At 46.1% G+C, this 20,013-nt stretch overlaps 1 protein-coding gene across 6 annotated transcripts in view; it reads left to right on the top strand.

Moving 5' to 3' along the window:
- LOC140199980 (cGMP-dependent 3',5'-cyclic phosphodiesterase) overlaps nucleotides 1–20,013 on the top strand; it is a 343,544-nt gene that overhangs the window by 32,223 nt on the left and 291,308 nt on the right. For 3 of the 6 annotated variants that reach the window (XM_072262534.1, XM_072262539.1, XM_072262536.1), the window contains exon 2: nucleotides 3,386–3,446. In XM_072262534.1, the coding sequence (XP_072118635.1) occupies nucleotides 3,386–3,446 (61 nt within the window). Of the gene's footprint in view, nucleotides 1–2,970; nucleotides 3,051–3,385; nucleotides 3,447–20,013 lie in introns of those variants that run through there. The other 3 variants (XM_072262535.1, XM_072262537.1, XM_072262538.1) reach the window with 2 other exon arrangements.

The raw sequence follows: 20,013 nt of genomic DNA on the forward strand, positions 1-20,013 counted from the left end.
AATGACACTCCACTCTTTAAGAAGGGAGGAAGACAAAAGAGAGGAAATTATAGGCCAGTTAGCCTAACCTCAGTGTCTTGGAAATTGTTGGAGTCTATTGTTACGGATGAGGTTTCGGGGTATTTAGAGACTAATGATAAAATGTCAAAGTCAGCATGGTTCTGTGAAGGGAAATCTTGCCTGACAAATCTGTTAGAGTTACATAGAAACATAGAAAATAAGTGCAGGAGTAGGCCATTCGGCCCTTCGAGCCTGCACCGCCATTTATTATGATCATGGCTGATCATCCAACTCAGAACACCGCCCCAGCCTTCCCTCCATACCCCCTGACCCCCGTAGCCACAAGGGCCATATCTAACTCCCTCTTAAATATAGCCAATGAACTGGCCTCAACTGTTTCCTGTGGCAGAGAATTCCACAGATTCACCACTCTCTGTGTGAAGAAGTTTTTCCTAATCTCGGTCCTAAAAGGCTTCCCTTCTATCCTCAAACTGTGACCCCTCGTTCTGGACTTCCCCAACATCGGGAACAATCTTCCTACATCTAGCCTGTCCAATCCCTTAAGGATCTTATACGTTTCAATCAGATCCCCCCTCAATCTTCTAAATTCCAACGAGTACAAGCCCAGTTCATCCATTCTTTCTTCATATGAAAGTCCTGCCATCCCAGGAATCAATCTGGTGAACCTTCTCTGTACTCTCTCTATGGCAAGGATGTCTTTTCTCAGATTAGGGGACCAAAACTGCACACAATACTCCAGGTGCGGTCTCACCAAGGCCTTGTACAACTGCAGTAGTACCTCCCTGCTCCTGTACTCAAATCCTCTCGCTATAAATGCCAACATACCATTCGCCTTTTTCACCGCCTGCTGTACCTGCATGCCCACTTTCAATGACTGGTGTATAATGACACCCAGGTCACGTTGCACCTCCCCTTTTCCTAATCGGCCACCATTCAGATAATAATCTGTTTTCCTATTTTTGCCACCAAAGTGGATAACTTCACATTTATCCACATTAAATTGCATCTGCCATGAATTTGCCCACTCACCCAACCTATCCAAGTCACCCTGCATCCTCTTAGCATCCTCCTCACAGCTAACACTGCCACCCAGCTTCGTGTCATCCGTATACGTTCTCCCTGTGATCATGTGGATTTCCTCTGGGTGCTCCGATCTCCTGCCACAGTCCAAAGACATACTGGTTGGTAGATTAATTTGGCATTGTGAATTGTCCCATGATTAGGACGGGGTTTAATTGGGGATTGCTGGGCATCGTGGCTCGATGGGTTGGGAGGGCCCACTCCACACTGTATCTCAATAAACAAATAATAAACCAATCCCCTCTGCCTACACAATGGCCATACCCTTCCATTTCCCTCCCATCCATGTGCCAATCTAAACACCTCTAATATATCTGCCTCTACCCCCGCCCCAGGCAGCACATTCCAGGCACCCTCCACTCTCTGCGTGAAGAAACTTGCCCCTTGCATCTACTTTGAAATTACCCCCTCTGTGAGAGGGGAGAGATTTGATAGGAACTTGAAAAGCAACTTACACAAATGGTGATAGCCATATGGAAAGGCTGCAAGAGGATGTGGTTGAAACACAACAGATCCTGGAAACCCTGAGCAACACACACTAAATGCTGGAGGAGCTCAGCAGGTCAGGAGAGGAATAAACAGTTGACGTTTCAGGCCGAGACCCGTCATCAGATCTCAGTTTGAAATGTTCAGTTTTCTTTGCATTAGACAAAGGAGCAGAATGAAGCCATTGGGCCCATTGAGTCTGCTCTGCCATTCCATTACGGCTGATTTATTAGCCCTCTCAACCCCAGTTTCCTGCCTTCTCCCCGTAACCTATGACACACCAACTAATCAAGAACCTATCAACTTAGTCATAGTCATACTTTATTGATCCCGGGGGAAATTGGTTTTCATTACAGTTGCACCATAAATAATAAATAGTAATAGAACCATAAATAGTTAAATAGTAATATGTAAATTATGCCAATAAATTATGAAATAAGTCCAGGACCAGCCTATTGGCTCAGGGTGTCTGACCCTCCAAGGGAAGAGTTGTAAAGTTTGATGGCCACAGGCAGGAATGACCTCCTGTGATGCTCAGTGTTGCATCTCGGTGGAATGAGTCTCTGGCTGAATGTACTCCTGTGCCCAACCAGTACATTATGTAGTGGATGGGAGACATTGTCCAAGATGGCATGCAACTTGGACAGCATCCTCTTTTCAGACAGCACCGTCAGAGAGTCCAGTTCCATCCCCACAACATCACTGGCCTTACGAATGAGTTTATTGATTCTGTTGGTGTCTGCTACCCTCAGCCTGCTGCCCCAGCACACAACAGCAAACATGATAGCACTGGCCACCACAAAGTCGTAGAACATCCTCAGCATCATCCGGCAGATGTTAAAGGACCTCAGTCTCCTTAGAAACTAGAGACAGTTCTGCTTCAAATATACCCAATGACCTACCTCCGCAGCCATCTGTGGCAAAGAATTCTACAGATTCACCTCCCTCTGGCTGGAGAAATTCCTCTTCATCTCTGTTTTAAATAGCAGTTTCTCTATTCTGAGGCTGTGCCCTCTGGTCCTAGACTCCCCGACTATAGGAAACGTCCTCTCCACATCCACTTTATCCAGGCCTTTCAATATTCAATAGGTTTCAATGCGATCCCCCCCCCCCCCATCATTCTTCTAAACTCCAGCCATCAAACGCTCCCCATACGTTAACCCCTTTAGTCCCGGAATCATTCTCTGGCTCATGAAATTTCTCCTCATCTCTGTTGAGGTAGTTGTGCGACTCTCCTCTTTGGAATCTCAAGAACATCTAGCTGAGTCTTTCCAGTCCTGACGCCGGCACTGAATCGGCGAGCATTAGGACCTAGCAGACTCCCAAATGAACAGGAACTGCCTCCTCTAATATTGTTTCCATTTTCTGTGTTTTATTTTCTTTTGTAAATTTACTTGAAGGGCCAAAGACTGGTGGCTGAATCCGCTCCACCTGCCCTGGCCCATCGCAGGGGGAATGAGCAGGTGTGCGATGTTGGATGTTCGTTCTAGCCCCCAGACTCTGCTATTTCCCTCCCCACCTACCTATTCGTGTGGAGAGTGTAGACTCATTGGCGAGCTGTGGAACTGTGTGCGTGAGAGAAGGAGAGATAGGGAGGAAGAACGTGAGAGAGGGAGAGAGAGAGAATGTGTTTGTGTGTGTGACAGAGAGAGAGAGAGACAGAACGAACGCGTTGAGTTGCACAGCGAGGGAGAGACAGAGACACAGACACAAGCTGGTGCGGTGCGGAGCGGCGGCAGTATGCAAGCATGGTTCTAATCCTGCACCACATCCTGATCGCGCTGTTTCAATCTTTCAGGCGAGGACAGCAAGCCGCGGTAAAACCAGAGAGTGATCTGAGCCAGTCTGCCGCGGTTCAGGTAAGCGCAATGGGGTGCCTTCCAGTCCTATTGTGTACGGCAGAGGAAGTGAGTATGGTTTCGAATTGGGTGTGTGTGAGGGTTAGTGTCTGCCTGAGTGTCTCTGTCTCTGTATCTGTGTGTTATACAGTACAACGCACGTCTTTGTGTCTTATACTGTATGTCAGTATGCGTTCGTCTCTGCGTGTGTCATTATGCGTGTATGTATGTGGGTCTGTGTGTGTGTGTGTGTGTGTGTGTGTATCTATGTATGTGTGTGGGTCTATGTGTATAAGTGGGTCTGTGTATGTGTGTGGATCTGTTTGTGTGTGTGTGTGTGTGTGTGTTTGTGTATGTGTGTGTGTGTTTATATGTGTGTGGGTCTGTGTGTGTGTGTGTGTGTGTGTGTTTGTGTATATGTGTGTGGGTCTGTGTGTGTGTGGATCTATGTATGTGTGTGGGTCTATGTGTATAAATATTTGGGTCTGTGTATGTGTGTAGATCTGTTTGTGTGTGTGTTTATGTGTGTGGGTCTGTGTGTATGTGTATAAGTGTTTGGGTGTGTGTGTGTGTGTGTTTGTGTATATGTGTGTGGGTGTGGGTGGGTGTGTGTGTGTGTGTGTTGCACAGGGGAAGGGAGCCGGGGTCAAGAAGGCAGGTTCACCGTGGGAGGAGGTTTACTCACACCAGTCTGTCAGCTGTCTGGGTATGTGGGGGTTTGGAGCAGGGGATATCAGGGGGTAAGTGAGATTGGGACATGTGGGTCAGAATTAACCCTTTGCTGGTTTGGAGGCTGCTAGCCTTCTACATCCTGTCATGCCCTCACACCCTCGGCCCACATCTCTGTGTGATAATATGGGGGTATCAGCAATCCATTTAACCAGGGTAACACACACAAAGATGTTGAGGGAAATCGGCAGGTCGACGGCATCTATGGAGATACAGAAGTAATTGATGGTCAGGCAGAGACCCTTCATCCTTTAACCAAAGTTCCACAGTTGTCTAAACTCCCCCTGCCTCTCTTCCCTCCCACCAAACATTCCCCCCTCTCTCTCTCTCTCTCCCTCCCTCACTCCTGTAACTCCCTGTTTTCCTACTCCTCACTCACTATCCCCCCACCACACACGATTCTCTCCCTCTCCCTCCCTCCCCTCCTTCCCACCCCTCACTCCTCTGCTCCCCCTCCCTCCACCAGATTTATTCTCCCCTCATCCATCTTATTTTCCTTCCCTCCTCCTCCCTCCCCAAGCTAAACCTCTCCCTCTCCTTCCTTCCTCTCCCCTCTCCTACCCTTTCCTTCACCCTTCTCACCCTTTCCTCCTTGCTGGGGGCGATCCCAAGACATTGGCTGGGCACCCAGGAATGCAGCTGGGTAAAATAACATGGGCAGATGTAGGCCACTCGGCCCATTGAGACTGTGCCACCATTCCATCATGGCTGATTTACTATCCCTCTCCACCCCATCCTCCTGCCTTCTCTCCGTAACCTTTGATGCAGTCACTAATCAGGAACATATCAACATCTGCTTCAGATGTACCCAGCGACTCGGCCTCCACAGCCGTCTATGGCAATAAATTCCACGGATTCGCCGCCCTCTGGCTCATCAAGTTGGACAATCGGATCGAGCTGTTGCTGAGTGGGGAGAGGGGATGAGGGTGGGGAGAGGTAAGGTGGGGATTGAGGTGAAGTCACTGCAACCTCCCCCCCCCAATGACCTTGCCCATTCTGCAGTGACTGAAGGGGGATTCAGTCTTCACTGATACATTCTCACTATCGATTGGCTCTTACTCTTTCCCAACTGACCCTCCCCACGATGTAATAACCACCCCCTTTTTATTTCTTTGTTTATTAATATGATATATTGATTTAGAGATACAGCACAGAACAGGCCCCTCCGGCCCTTTGAGCCACGTTGTCCTAGCAACCCCGATTTACCCCGAGCCCCATCACAGGAGAATTTACAATGACCAATTAACCTACTACCCGGTATGTCTTCAGACTGTGGGAGGAAACTGGAGCACCCGGAGGAAACCCAGACGTTCCATGGGGAGGATGTACAGGGACTCCTTACAGAACAGTGCTGGAATTGAACTTTAAACTTCAGAACACCCCGAGCTGTAACAGTGTTGCACTAACTGGAATGCTGCCACGGGCCTCTTCTCTTCTCCACCCCACCCCACCTCCATAGAATTTCTCATTCTTTTTTTGGGGTTTGACTGAATGTTTTCCTTCTAGAGATGGAGGAGGGTCTGGCCAGAAAGTTCAGCTGTCTGTTTCCCTAATGCAGACATGACCCCACGGAGTCCAGGCGCGGGAGACCAGCTGATTGGACCAAGTAATGAGAAGCCGCAAAGGCCTTCTTACCAGCTCCAACCCACCTCTCCAACCTTCCTTTCCCTTTCTTCCATGGTCCTCTGTTCTTCACCTCTGGGCTATGGGCAGGAGGTACGGGAGCCTCAGGTCCCACATCACCAGGTTCAGGAACAGTTATTACCCTCAACCATCAGGCTGTTGAACCAGAGGGGATAACTTTGCTCACCTTCACTTACCCCATCAGTGAAATGTTCCCACAACCTATGGGCTCACTTTCAAGGACTCTTCATCTCATATTCTCAATATTTATGTATTTATTTATTTAGTATTTGCACAGTTTGTCTTCTTTTGCGTGTTGGCTGTTTGTCAGTTTTTTTTCCCTTGATTTGATTATATTTATCATGAGTACTCACAAGTAAATCAATCTCAGAATAATATAGAGAGACAGTATGCCTTGTTCATCTTCTTCTTAAGCTCATCGGCCCTACTGGGGCAAAGGCTTTGACAGCAGCTCACCAGAGTCCTCTGTCATTGAAAAACATAGACACATAGAAAACCTACAGCACAATACAGGCCCTTCGGCCCACAAAACTGTGCTGAACAAGTCCCTACCTTAGGCTTACCCATAGCCCTCTATTTTTCTAAGCTCCATGTACCTATCTAAAAGTCTCTTAAAAGACCCTATCATTTCCGCCTCTACCACCGCTGCCGGCAGCCCATTCCACGCACTCACCACTCTCTGCATAAAAAACTTACCCCTGATATCTCCTCTGTACCTACTTCCAAGCACCTTAAAACTGTGCCCTCTCATGCTAGCCATTTCAGCCCTGGGGAAAAGCCTCTGACTATCCACATGATCAATGCCTCTCATTATCTATCAGGTCACCTCTCATCCTCCGTCGCTCCAAGGAGAAAAGGCTGAGTTCACTCAACACTCAACCTATTCTCATAAGGCATGCTCCCCAATCCAGGCAACATCCCTGTAAATCTCCTCTGCATCCTTTCTATGGTTTCCACATCCTTCCTGTAGTGTGGCGACCAGAATTGAGCACAGTACTCCAGGTGGGGTCTGACCAGTGTCCTATATAGCTGCAACATTACCTCTTGGCTCTTTAACACCATATGCCTTCTTAACCACAGAGTCAACCTGCATAGCAGCTTTGAGTGTCCTATGGACTCGGACCCCAAGATCCCACTGATTCTCCACACTGCCAAGGGTCTTGCCATTAATGCTATATTCTGCCATTATATTTGAACTACCAAAATGAACCTCACACTTATCTGGGTTGAACTCCATCTGCCACTTCTCAGCCCAGTTTTGCATCCTATCAATGTCCCACTGTAAACTCTGACAGCCCTCCACACTATTCACAACACCCCCAACCTTTGTGTCAGAAAATTTATTAACCCATCCCTCCACTTCCTCATCCAGGTCATTTATAAAAATCACGAAGAGTAGGGTTCCCAGAACAGATCCCTGAGGCACACCACTGGTCACCGACCTCCATGCAGAATATGACCCGTCTACAACCACTCTTTGCCTTCTGTAGGCAAGCCAGTTCTGGATCCACAAAGCACTGTCCCCTTGGATCCCATGCCTCTTTACTTTCTCAATAAGCCTTGCATGGGGTACCTTATCAAATGCCTTGCTGAAATCCATACACACTACATCTACTGCTCTACCTTCATCAATGTGTTTTGTCACATCCTAAGAAAATTCATTCAGGCTCATAAGTGCCTTTGACAAAGCCATGCTGACTATTCCTAATCATATTATACCTCTCCAAATGTTCATAAATCCTGCCTCTCAGGATCTTCTCCATCAACTTACCAACCACTGAAGTAAGTCTCACTGGTCTATTATTTCCTGGGCTATCTCTACTCCCTTTCTTGAATAAGGGAACAACATCCGCAACCCTCCAATTCTCCAGAACCTCTCCCATCCCCATTGATGATGCAAAGATCATCACCAGATGTTCAGCAATCTCCTCCCTCGCCTCCCACAGTAGCCTGGGGTACATCTCATCTGGTTCCGGTGACTTATCCAACTTGATGCTTTCCAAAAGCTCCAGCACATCCTCTTCCTTAATATCTACATGCTCAAGCTTTTCAGTCCGCTGCAAGCCATCCCTACAATCTCCAAGATCCTTTTCCGTAGTGAATACTGAAGCAAAGTATTCATTAAGTACCCCTGCCATCTCCTCCGGTTCCATACACACTTTTCCACTGTCACACTTGATTGGTCCTCTTCTCTCACGTCTTATCCTCTTGCTCTTCACATACTTGTAGAATGCCTTGGAGTTTTCCTTAATCCTATCCGCCAAGGCCTTCTCATGGCCCCTTCTGGCTCTCCTAATTTCATTCTTAAGCTCCTTCCTGTTAGCCTTATAATCTTCTAGATCTCTATCATTACCTAGTTTTTTGAACCTTTTGTAAGCTCTTCTTTTCTTCTTGACTAGATTTACAGCAGCCTTTGTACACCACAGTTCCTGTACCTTGCCATCCTTTCCCTGTCTCATTGGAACGTAACTACGCAGAACTCACGCAAATATCCCCTGAACATTTGCCACATTTCTTCTGTACGTTTTCCTGAGAACATCTGTTTCCAATTTATGCTTCCAAGTTCCTGCCTCCCTATCTGATCCTCGATGTCCCTGAAACTATTGGGTGGTCTATAAAAAACACCCAGTAGAGTTATTGACCCCTTCCTATTCCTAACTTCCACCCATAGAGACTCCGTAGACAACCCCTCCATGACTTCCTCCTTTTCTGCAGCCGTGACACTATCTCTGATCAACATTGCCACGCCCCCACCTCTTTTGCCTGCCTCCCCGTCCTTTCTGAAACATCTAAAGCCTGGCACTTGAAGTAGCCATTCCTGTCCCTGCACCACCCAAGTCAACATCATAGGTCCAAGTGCTGATCCACGCTCTAAGCTCATCCGCTTTATTCATAATACTCCTCGCATTAAAATAGACACATCTCAAACTATTGGTCTGAGTGCATCCCTTGTCTATCACCTGCCTACCCTCCCTTTCGCACTGTCTCCAAGCTTTCTATATTGTCCTGGGCTGAGGAGGTTGATTGGCCCTGTGGCTTCCGCTTTCACCACATGACTTATGTCTTGTAGGTGAATCCTTCCTCTCCCAGGGATCAGGTCTTTGGAGCTTCTGTTGGTGTTTCTGTCGCTCTGGGTTTTTATGGGATGGCGTTGCTAGCCCCATGCCCAACCCTCCTCCTCTCACAGAGGGCTTATGACCGTCCATGGTAGAGTTGACGTGTGTGTACTTTGACAGGACTTTGGACTGTTTACCAACCTTAAATCATCTTCAGACTTCAGACTCCTGTATCTCCTCAGGAAGGACATGGACATCGCGTAGGCTGAAGGGATGAGTTTAGTTGGCCATTTGATTCTTAATTTAATTGGTTTGGCACCACGTTATCGGTCCAAGGCCCTGCTCCTGTGCTGTACAGTTCTATGTTCTAACCTAGGAGAACATCCAGGAGAAATGGGAGCAAGACCCCCTTTTTTCCACAACAATACATTTGTTCCAGATTTCAATTCACAATGAACACAGAGACAAAGCCATGGAAACAGTATCACGATCAAGAACTAATTAAAATTAGGGTGCCACAGTGGCGTAGCAGTCAGTATGATGACATTACAGCTAGCGACATTCCAGAGTTCGGAGTTCAATTCCGGAGCAGTTCCGTAAGGAGTCTCTGTACATCCTCCCTGTGGAATGCATGGGTTTTCCCCGGGTGCTCTCATTTCCTCCCACAGTCCAGATAGATTAATTGGTGATTATAAATTGTCCCATGATTAGGATAGAGTTAGTTGGGTTTGTCAGGGGTTGCTGGGGCAGTGTGGCTCGAAGGCCCAGAAGGGCCAACCCGGCTCTGTATCGCTAAATAAATAAATGAAAATGCAAAGGCTCCCATGCTTATTAAGAAAGGCATTCATCCCCTGTGGTGGTGCCCAGTGGTTCCAGATCACCCCCATAATACGTGTGAACAGCATCCCCTCTAACTTTTGTTTACAGCTGCACAGACCAAGCATTGCTCTGAACAGGAAATTTTCACACTGCGCAGCAATTTCAATTGTTTTTGTAATATGAATACTATATTCCAAATGAAAATTGAAAAATCACATACTTTTGAATTTATTTATTAATTGAAAGGTATAGTGAAGTACAGTACAACAAAGAAAATCTTCCACATTTGTAACCTTTTTCTAGCTGTGTCCAATTCCAGAAAGGCTATCTGCACGGGAGCATTTCAGTTCCTGCGTGGTTGCGCACCCCTGCAGCTTAAACGGACCCAGTATCGTGGACTCCATGTGTTCGCTCTCCGCAGTTATCCGGGCACAGACATACCCTCCGAATAGCGCCAGGCAGCCTGCACCGGTGGCACCCACTGCTGCCCGCTTCTAGGACTAATGAATAGCTCTCTTTGCCAGCCCCAGGACTAAGTTTACTCAGACATTTGCATCCCTCCCTGCCCGCTCCTCCTTTCTGGATAATACCACGTATAAATAGGGTGGGTGGGGAGCCAGTGGTGGTGTTCAAGTAGTTGAATTTAATATCAGAGAATGTATAAGTATACAACCTAAAATTCTTACTCTTCACAGACAAGAAATCCCTAAGAATGAATGATAGGAACATGAGAACTCCAAAGCCCCCTCCTCCCATGCACAAACAGCAGCAGAAACATTGACCCTCCCGATCCCCCCACTTGCATCAGCAGAACCACTCCCCCCCCCCCCCCACCATGCAAGCAATAGCTAAAGTCCTCTAAAAAGACCTTGATCCAGAGTCCATCAAAAACTACGGTGTATAACCCAGTGCTTCGGTATCTCGTACAGGCTCCCTCTCTCCATCAAGGGAGGGAGAGGTCGCTCCTGCACCAATGAGAGCAAGAGACCAGCAGCTTGCTGTTCCAAATGTTACAATCTTCCACATCGCTTCTCCAAGACCCCTGACTATGTTGGATAGTATCTTGCTAATTATTTATCCATTATATTACCAACTGCTGCACATTTAAATGTTTTGTCCCCCAGGCAATTAATCTGATCGGCCACTCTAGTTAGCCCCCCCATCCCACTCAATCTGTTACCCCGTCACTGCACTGTAAACACTTTAAACCACTTTTTTGGCGTGATGTGTGACAAGAAACTGATAATGTAAGCAATGTTATAGAGTGGTTGAAATGTTTACTTTTAAAGAAACTTTTAAGATGGCCTAAATTTTCGTTGCTTTAAAGTTCATTCAGGCGATTTTCATTGGAAAATATTAGTTTGGGTACATTTGTAGTCTTTGAGTAAATATTTGTAATGATCCCTTTACTCAGTGTATTAATAGTTTAATAGTAGTTAAGATCTCGGAGGTAAACGAAATTAGAGGTTTTCTAAACACAAGAGATTCTGCGGATGTTGGGAATCCAGAGCAACCAACACACACATACATATACACACACACACACACACACACACACACACACACGATACTGGAGGAACTCAGCAGGTCAGGCAGCATCTATGGAGAGGAATGAACGGTGGACATACCGGTCTGAGACCCTTCATCAGGACTCATGATGAAAGGTCTTGGCCTGAAATGTCAGCTGTTTACAGATTCAAGATTCAAGATTGTTTAATGTCATTTCCAGGACACAAATGAAATAATTGTTACTCCAGATCCAATGCAGCACAAAAACACACAAAAAGACAAAGAACACAATAATAATAACAAACACAATAAATATAATTGCATAAGATAGCTTCTATACATAGATTGATTGTATGTCCATAAAATGATGCTACGTGACTGACGGGAAATAATAAAGCAGCGGTGGGTCAGTGGGTGGAGGTGTTGATCGGCCTTACTGCTTGGGGAAAGTCACTGTTTTTGAGTCTGGTGATCCTGGTGTGGATGCTACGTAGCCTCCTCCCTGATGAGAGTGGGATAAACAGTCCATGAGCAGGGTGGGTGTGATCCTTCATGATGTTACTGGCCCTTTTCCTGCACCTTTCTGTATATGTGTCCTTGATGGCAGGTAGGCTGGTGCCGGTAATGCACCGGGTAGTTTTGACTGTCCGTTGAGAGGTCTTCCTGCCCACTGCAGTGCAGTGTCTGTACTAAGCAGTGATGCAGCTGGATGTTCTAACTGCCAATAGGTTCTAACCTTGCAAAGAAAAAAACACATCTGCTGTGGCTAATTTTTTTTCCTCCCCAGTACAGATTTTGTAAATAGAAAGTTTGGAGCAACAGAGTATTTCATTTAAAAAAAAAACCATTTTACCTGTGTTTTAAGATAACCAGTTTTGGAAAATTAATAAATTCAGATTTATCTGTTAATCTGATCAATGATTCTTGTTATCCCCCCCCCCCACCTCCCTCTATCTATTAGCTCCCTGTCTCCGCACTGCACTGTGGACACTTAAAACCTTTTTTTATAATGCTGTTTACATTGTAAATACCTGTGGTATTTACGTACTTATGCACATTTTATTCCACATCCGTGGTTCTAACTCTATTTTTATAGAATTCTTTACTGTTTATAATCCTTGTTTTTTGTTGTGACCAACACAACTCCCCAATACATGTAAATATACACAGTGAATAAAGTTGATCCTTGGTTGTTTCAAACTGCAGTCGCCACAGATTGGCCCACTCCTGAGGGAATATCTTATTTAGTTGTTTAGATGTACAGCACAGAGCAGACACGTCCAGCCCTCCGAGCTGCGCTAACCCAGTAACCACCTCTTCAACCTGACCCTAATTACGGAACAACTTGCAGTGACCAATTAACCTACCTGTACGTCTTTGGACTGTGGGGGGAAAGCGGAGCACCCGGAGGAAACCCACGCATTCCACAGGGAAGACGTACAGCAACTCCTTACAGAGGGCACTGGGATTGAGCTCCAAACTCCGACACTCCAAGCTGTAATAGTGACACATTGACCGCTACAATGGGGATCCGTTACAACACTCTGACCAGTTTAGTTCAGTCTGTACCTCTGTGGGCACCTGTGACTTTGCTGAAAACAGGTTTTTCATTGTCCCTGTATCTCACCGTACTTTAGCACATACAACATAGAACATAGAACTTGTACATCTATAGAATAGTTTTTTAAAAACTGTTAATATTATTGTGTTAGTATTATTCTATGTACTGTATGTGATATATACATACATACTGTTTTGCGTCTTTGCATCCTGGTGTCTGGGGAAAGTTGTTTCGTTGAGCTGTATACATGTGTAGAGTTGAATGACAGTAAACCTGAACATTAAACAGTACACCACAATAAGTCCCTTCAGCTGTGCTGACATTTTAACCTACCCTGACATCAATCTAACCCATCGCTCCTACACAGCTCATCATTTTTCTATCATCCGTGTGCCTATCCAAGAGTCTCATAAATGTCCCTAATGTATCTGTCTCTGCCACCATCCCTATCAGGATGTTTCACGCACCCACCACTCTCCGTGTAAAAAAAACCTGACATCTCCCCCTCTATACTTTCCTCCAATGACCTTAAAATTATGCCCCCTTGTGCAGCCATTTCTGTCCTGGGAAAATATTTCTGGCAGTCAACATTCCTCTTTTTTTTTTACAGCTGCGCAGACCAACCATTGCCCAAAGCAGGAAATTTTTACTCAGTCTGAAAAACTGCGCGGTACTTTAATAAAGCATTATATAAAAGAAAATTCCAGCTGTGCGGCTACAAAGGCTGTGTGTGTGGGAGCTTTTCAGTTACTCTGCAGCCAGCTTAGAGAGAACTGTGCTGGCTGTCCACTCTATCTATGCCTCTTTTCAGCTTATACACCTCAATCAAATCTCCTCTCATCCTTCACTCCAGAGAGAGAAGCCCGAGCTCACTCATCCTTTCCTCATAAGACATGCTCTCTAACCCAGAGAGCTTCATAGTACATCTGTTCTGCACCCTCTCTATAGCTTCCACATTCTTCCTATAATGAGGCGACCAGAACTGAGCACAGTACTCCGTGTGGTCTAATCAGGATTTATAGAGCTGCAACATTACCTTTGGCTTTTGAACTCAATTCCCTGGCTAATGAAGGCCAACACACCGTACACGTTCTTAACCACTGTTGTAACTTTGAGGGAATTATGGACATGGACCCCAAGATCTCTCTGGATTTCCACACTGTTAAGTTAACTTCACATGGCAGTAAACCGGACCTGCCTTGAAGCCTTCACAATTTTCAATTCCACTGTCTTATTCAAGTGCCTCAACTCCACCTGCCTATCATCCCTCCTCACCTGGGTCCACCCAATGCCTGCAGATCTTGTGCCACTCCTTCTCCCTCAACCTCTTTTTCTCCCTGCCACAATTTCCATCCATGTTCTTGACCTGAAACTTCAACTATCCATACCCCCACCCACAGCCTGGTCCATTGAGTTCCTTCAGCCCTTCCCTGCGTTGCTCTCAGTTCCAGCATCTTCAATCTCTTGCACCTGTGTTCTCATCAATAGACAATAGGTGCAGGAGTAGGCCATTCGGCCCTTCGAGCCAGCACCGCCATTCACTGTGATCATGGCTGATCATCCACAATCAGTATCCAGTTCCTGCCTTATCCCCATAACCTTTGATTCCGCTATCTTTAAGAGCCCTATCCATCTCTTTCTTGAAAGCATCCAGAGACTTGGCCTCCACAGCCTTCTGGGGCAGAGCATTTCATACATCCACCACTCTCTGGGTGAAAAAGTTTTTCCTCAACTCCGTTCTAAACAGCCTACCCCTAATTCTTAAACTGTGGCCTCTGGTTCTGGACTCACCCATCAGCGGGAACATGCTTCCTGCCTCCAGCGTGTTCAATCCCTTAATAATCTTATATGTTTTAATAAGATACCCTCTCAGCCTTCTAAATTCCAGTGTAAACAAGCCCAGTCGCTCCAATCTTTCAACATATGACAGTCCCGCCATCCCGGGAATTAACCTTGTGAACCTACGCTGGACTCCCTCAATAGCAAGAATGTCCTTTCTCATCAGAAATGGTCCTTTTGCTCACCAAAGTCCTGTTGCAGATACAATCAGGTCGTTTGAGAGTCCATTCGATAGGTACATGGAGCTTAGAAAAATAGAGGGCAATGCGCTAAGGAAATTTCTAGGCAGTCTCTAGAGTAGGTTACATGGTCAGCACAACACTGTGGGCCGAAGGGCCTGTAATGTGCTGTAGATTTCTATGTATGTAAAAGGAGCTCTAGGGAAAGCTCAATGCAACTGAACAGGGGGAGCAAGATACACAAAATGCTGGAAGAACTCGGCAGGTCAGGCAGCATCTATGGAGGGGGAATGAACAGCCAGTGTTTCAGGCCGAGACCCTGCATCAGAACTGAAGAGGAAGGGGCAAGAAGCCAGAATAAGAAGGCGAGGAGAGGGGGAGGAGTACAAGCTGGCAGGTTACAGGTGAGACCAGGTAAGGGGGAAAACGTGTAGGTGTGGTGGGGGGGAAGAAAGTAAGAAACTGGAAGGTGATTAGTGGAAAAGGTAAAGAGCTACTGAAGAAGAAAAGATCTGATAGGAGAGGAGAGTGGACCATGGGAGAAGGTGATGGAGGAGGCAACCCGGGGGAGGTGATGGGCAGCTGAGGAGATGATGAGGGGTGAGAGGGTAAGCAGAATGGGAAATGGAAAAAGAGAGAAGCGGTATAGAAAGGAATGATAGTAAGTTAGAGAAAAATTGATGCTAGTTGGACAGAATATGAGGTATTGCTCCTCCAACCTGAGGGAGGCCTCCTTGTGGACAGGAGGCCTGGTGAGTTATCAGCACTACAGACAGTTTTGGCAAGGTTGCCAAGGAAACGCTTGTGGATAATTCCAGATGTGGACAGCTATGGCAGCCCCAGTTCAATATAGTGACTGTACAACAACTGGCAATAAGAAAGGAATCCTCGAGGATATAGTGACTGTACAACAACTGGCAATAAGAAAGGAATCCTCGAGGGGGATCTCTTTGAAACCCACTGACTACATAGAGTGGATGTGGAGAGGGTGTCTCCAACTGTGGGAGAGTCTAGGACCAGAGGGCACAGCCTCGGAATAGAAAGACCCCTCTAGAACAGAGGTGAAGAGGAATTTATTTATTTATTCATTTAGAGATACAGTGCGGAAAAGTCCCTTTCAGCTCTTTGAGCCACACTGCCCAGCAAGCCCCTGATTTAATCCTAGCCTTCATGAGAATTCATGGAAATGACCAATTAACCCACTAACCTGTAGGTCTTTGGGCTGTGGGAGGAAATTGGAGATCCTGGAGAAAACCCACATATTCCACAGTGAGCAGATACAAACTCCTTACAGAGGGTGCTGGGATCGAAATCTGAGCTCCGACATCATGAGCTGTAACAGAATCGTGCTAACCGCTAGGCTGCCATGGCACCCCTTTAGCCAGAGGGTGGGAAGGTCAAGCCATTGGGTATATTTAAAGCAGAGGTTGATAGTTTCTTGGTTAATCAGGGCATCAAAGGTTATGGAGAGAAGGCAAGAGAGTGGTGTTGAGAGGGATAATAAATCAGACATGATGGAATGGTGGAACAGACTCGATGGGCTGAATAGCCTAATTCTGTTCCTGTATTCTGGTCTTCTTGGGGAACAGAGGGGAGTCTCAGTATGCTAGGTGCGAGGAAATTGAATACTGAGAAGATGGCCCTTTGCCTACCGAGTAATTGCTGATATTGCTAATGCGATAGGAATGGGGATTGTTTGCACTATGTGTGTGTGTCTGTCTGTGTATATCTACGTTTGTGTGTGTATGGATGTGTGTCTGTGTTCACGTGGATGTGTGTCTGTGTTCACGTGGCTGTGTGTTTGTGAGTGTGCCTGTGTGCTTGCGTGTGTCTTTGTGCTTGTGTGTGTGTGTGTGTGTGTGTGTGTGTCCCTGTGTTGTTTTTTTTAATGTGCATGTGTGTGTGTGTGTGTGTACCTGTGTCTATGTGTTTATGTGTATGTGTGTGTGCTTGCGTCTGTTTGTGTGTGCGCTTGTGTCTATGTTTGTGTGTGTGTGTGTGTGTGTGTGTCTGTGTGTTTCTGTTTGTCTGTGTCTGTGAGTAGGAGGAGAGCATAAGGATTGACTGTTGATAGCTTGATGGGCCAAGGGTGACGGTGTAATTCTATGCTACTGCTGTTTATTCAGGGTATGGATTACTTAATGTGTTATTGTACAAGAATCACTGTCGATTCAGGGTGAGGGTTACACACAGTGTGTCTACAGAATCAATGGGATAAAGAAACTGCTCACTGTGTTATTTTTTTTACTTGATCTCCTTCTAGAAATTTTTTCCCTTCCTCTTCCTCCTGCAATTCCCCACTCTGACCTCTTACCTCTTCTCCTCATCTGCCTATCACCTTCCCCTGGCTTCCTTCCTCCTTTCCTTTCTCCTATGGTCCACTCTCCACTCCTAGCAGATTCCTTCCTCTCTAGCCCTTTACCTTTCCTACACACCTGGCTTCACCTATCATTTTTAAACTAATCCTCCTTCCCCTCCCCCACCTTTTTATTCTGGACTCTCTCCCACCCCACCCACCCCCACTTTCCATTCCCGAGGCAGGGTCTCGGCCTGAAAGGTCGACAGTTTGTATGTCTCCATGGATGCTGCCTGACCTGCTGAGTTCCTCCAGCATTTTGTGTGTGTGTATGTTGCACTGTGTAATTGCCCAGAGTCACTGTTTATTCCAGCCATGAGTTATATTGCAACAGTTTTGTGCTGCTGCTTGCTTTGGTTGTGAAAGGGTTAACAGTGGATCGGCAGGTTGATGGAAAGTTCTATCCACATCCACTCTCACACTATAGGCTCTGTAAAGACCATGTTGCTGGGATCACAAGCAAACCGATCAATTGCTCAGAGATTAAGCCCAGCGTAAAGTAATGATTGCATTTGATTCTGGAGAGATTTTATTTCTCTGAAGAAAATTACTTCTTGCCGTTTGATGCTGTTTATTCTGTAGTCAGCTGGGCTCATGCTAAGTGGATCAGCTCTAACTGCACAGCACAGCTTTGGGTAATGTTCTGTTAGTTCTCAGACTGGGCCCTGTCCCCTGCCAGTTTGGGAAGACTCCCGAATCACCAGTTACAATTCCAGATTATTTAATGTCATTTCCAGTACACAAGTGTAAAGGAGAATGAAATCATTGTTACTCCGGATCCGAATGCTGCACAAATAAAAACACAATAAATATGAATACACAAGATAGCTTATATACATAAATTGATTGCATGTCCATAAAGTGACACTAGGCACAGGAGTGTCTGTACATAAGGTGACTGACAGGAAATGATAAAGTAGTGGTGATTGGGGGTGTGGAGGGGTGGATTAGTAGGTGGAGGTGTTGATCAGCTTTACTGCTTGGGGAATGTAACTGTTTTTGAATCTGGTGGTCCTGACATGAATGCTATTAGCGCCTCCTCCCTGATGGGAGTGGGCAAATAGTCCATGAGCAGGGTGGGTGGGATCCTTTGTGACATTACTGTCCATTTTCTGGCACTTTTCTATATATATGTCCTTGATGGGGGGTAGGCCACAGGATCTCATTCTGTGGAGTAACAGTGTCCTTCGAGTTATACAGCATAGAAACAGGCCTTTCAGCTTAACTCATTGGTGCTGACCAGGCTGACTGTTTACCCATATCTCTCCAAACTTTAACCTGTCCATAGACCAGTCAAATATATTTTAAATGTTGTATTGTACTTGCCTCAACCACTGCCTCTGGTGCCTCCTTCCAATGACAGCAGCGGGAAGAGAGCACAGACAGGTGGTGGGGGTCCCTGATGGTGGATGCTGCTTTCCTGCGACAGCGCTCCACGTAGATGTGCTCAGTGGTGGGGAGGCTTTACCCGTGACGGACTGGGTCGTGTCCTCTACTATTTGTAGGCTTTTCTACTCAGGAGCGCTGGTGGTTCCGAGCTGTTTGGTCTGTATCTTTCTAAACCATAGCCTGTCCATGTATTTTAATGTTGTTATTGTACCTGCTGCAGCCACTTCCTCTGCCAGCTTGTTCTGTACACTAACCACTCAAAAAAGTTGCCCCTCCTATTAACTCTCTCCCCTCTCCCTTTAAACTCCTGCCCTCAAATTCTTGATTTTCCCCAACCCTGTGAAAAAGATTGTTCATTCACCCTGCCTACAGCCCTCATGATTGTCGACACCTCTGTAAGATCACTTTTCATCCTCCTATACTCCAATAAAAATAGTTGCAACCTGCTTAACCTGTCTGCACGACTCAGTCCCTCGAGTCCCACCAAAATCCTCGTAAATCACCTCAGCACTCCTTCCTGCTTCGTGACATCTTGATGTGGTGGCCATTACAGAGACTTGGATGGCTCAGCGACAGGAATGGTTACTTCAAGTGCCGGGTTTTATATGTTTCAGAAAGGACAGGAGCTGAGGCAAAAGACGTGGGGGCATGGCACTGTTGATCAGAGATAGTGTCACGGCTGCAGAAAAGGTGGACGCCATGGAGGGATTGTCTACGGAGTCTCTGTGGGTGAAAGTTAGAAACAGGAAGGGGTCAATAACTCTACTGGGTGTTTTTTATAGGCCGCCCAATGGTAACAGGGATATCGAGGAGCAGATAGGGAAACAGATCCTGGAAAGGTGTAATGATAACAGAGTTGTCGTGATGGGAGATTTTAATTTCCCAAATGTTGATTGGCTATTCCCTAGAGCAAGGGGTTTAGATGGGGTGGAGTTTGTTAGGTATGTTCAAGAAGGTTTCTTGACACAATATGTGGATAAGCCTACAAGAGGAGAGACTGTACCTGATTTGGTATTGGGAAATGAACCTGGTCAGGTGTCAGATCTCTCAGTAGGAAAGCATTTTGGAGATAGTGATCATAATTCTACCTCCTTTACAATACCATTGGAGAGAGATAGGAACAGACAAGTTAGAAAAGCGTTTAATTGGAGTAAGGGGAATTATGAGGCTATCAGGCAGGAAATTGGAAGCTTAAATTGGGAACAGATGTTCTCAGGGAAAAGAACGGAAGAAATGTGGCAAGTGTTCAGGGGATATTTGTGTGGGGTTCCGCATAGGTATGTTCCAATGAGACAGGGAAGTTACGGTAGGGTACAGGAACTGTGGTGTACAAAGGCTGTAATAAATCTAGTCAAGAAGAAAAGAAAAGCTTACGAAAGGTTCAGAGAGTTAGGTAATGTTAGAGATCTAGAAGATTATAAGGCAAACAGGAAGGAGCTTAAAAAGGAAATTAGGAGTGCCAGAAGGGGCCATGAGAAGGCCTTGGCAGGCAGGATTAAGGAAAACC

The sequence above is a fragment of the Mobula birostris genome, chromosome 7 (genome assembly GCF_030028105.1).
Source record: "Mobula birostris isolate sMobBir1 chromosome 7, sMobBir1.hap1, whole genome shotgun sequence".
Taxonomy (NCBI): domain Eukaryota; kingdom Metazoa; phylum Chordata; class Chondrichthyes; order Myliobatiformes; family Myliobatidae; genus Mobula; species Mobula birostris.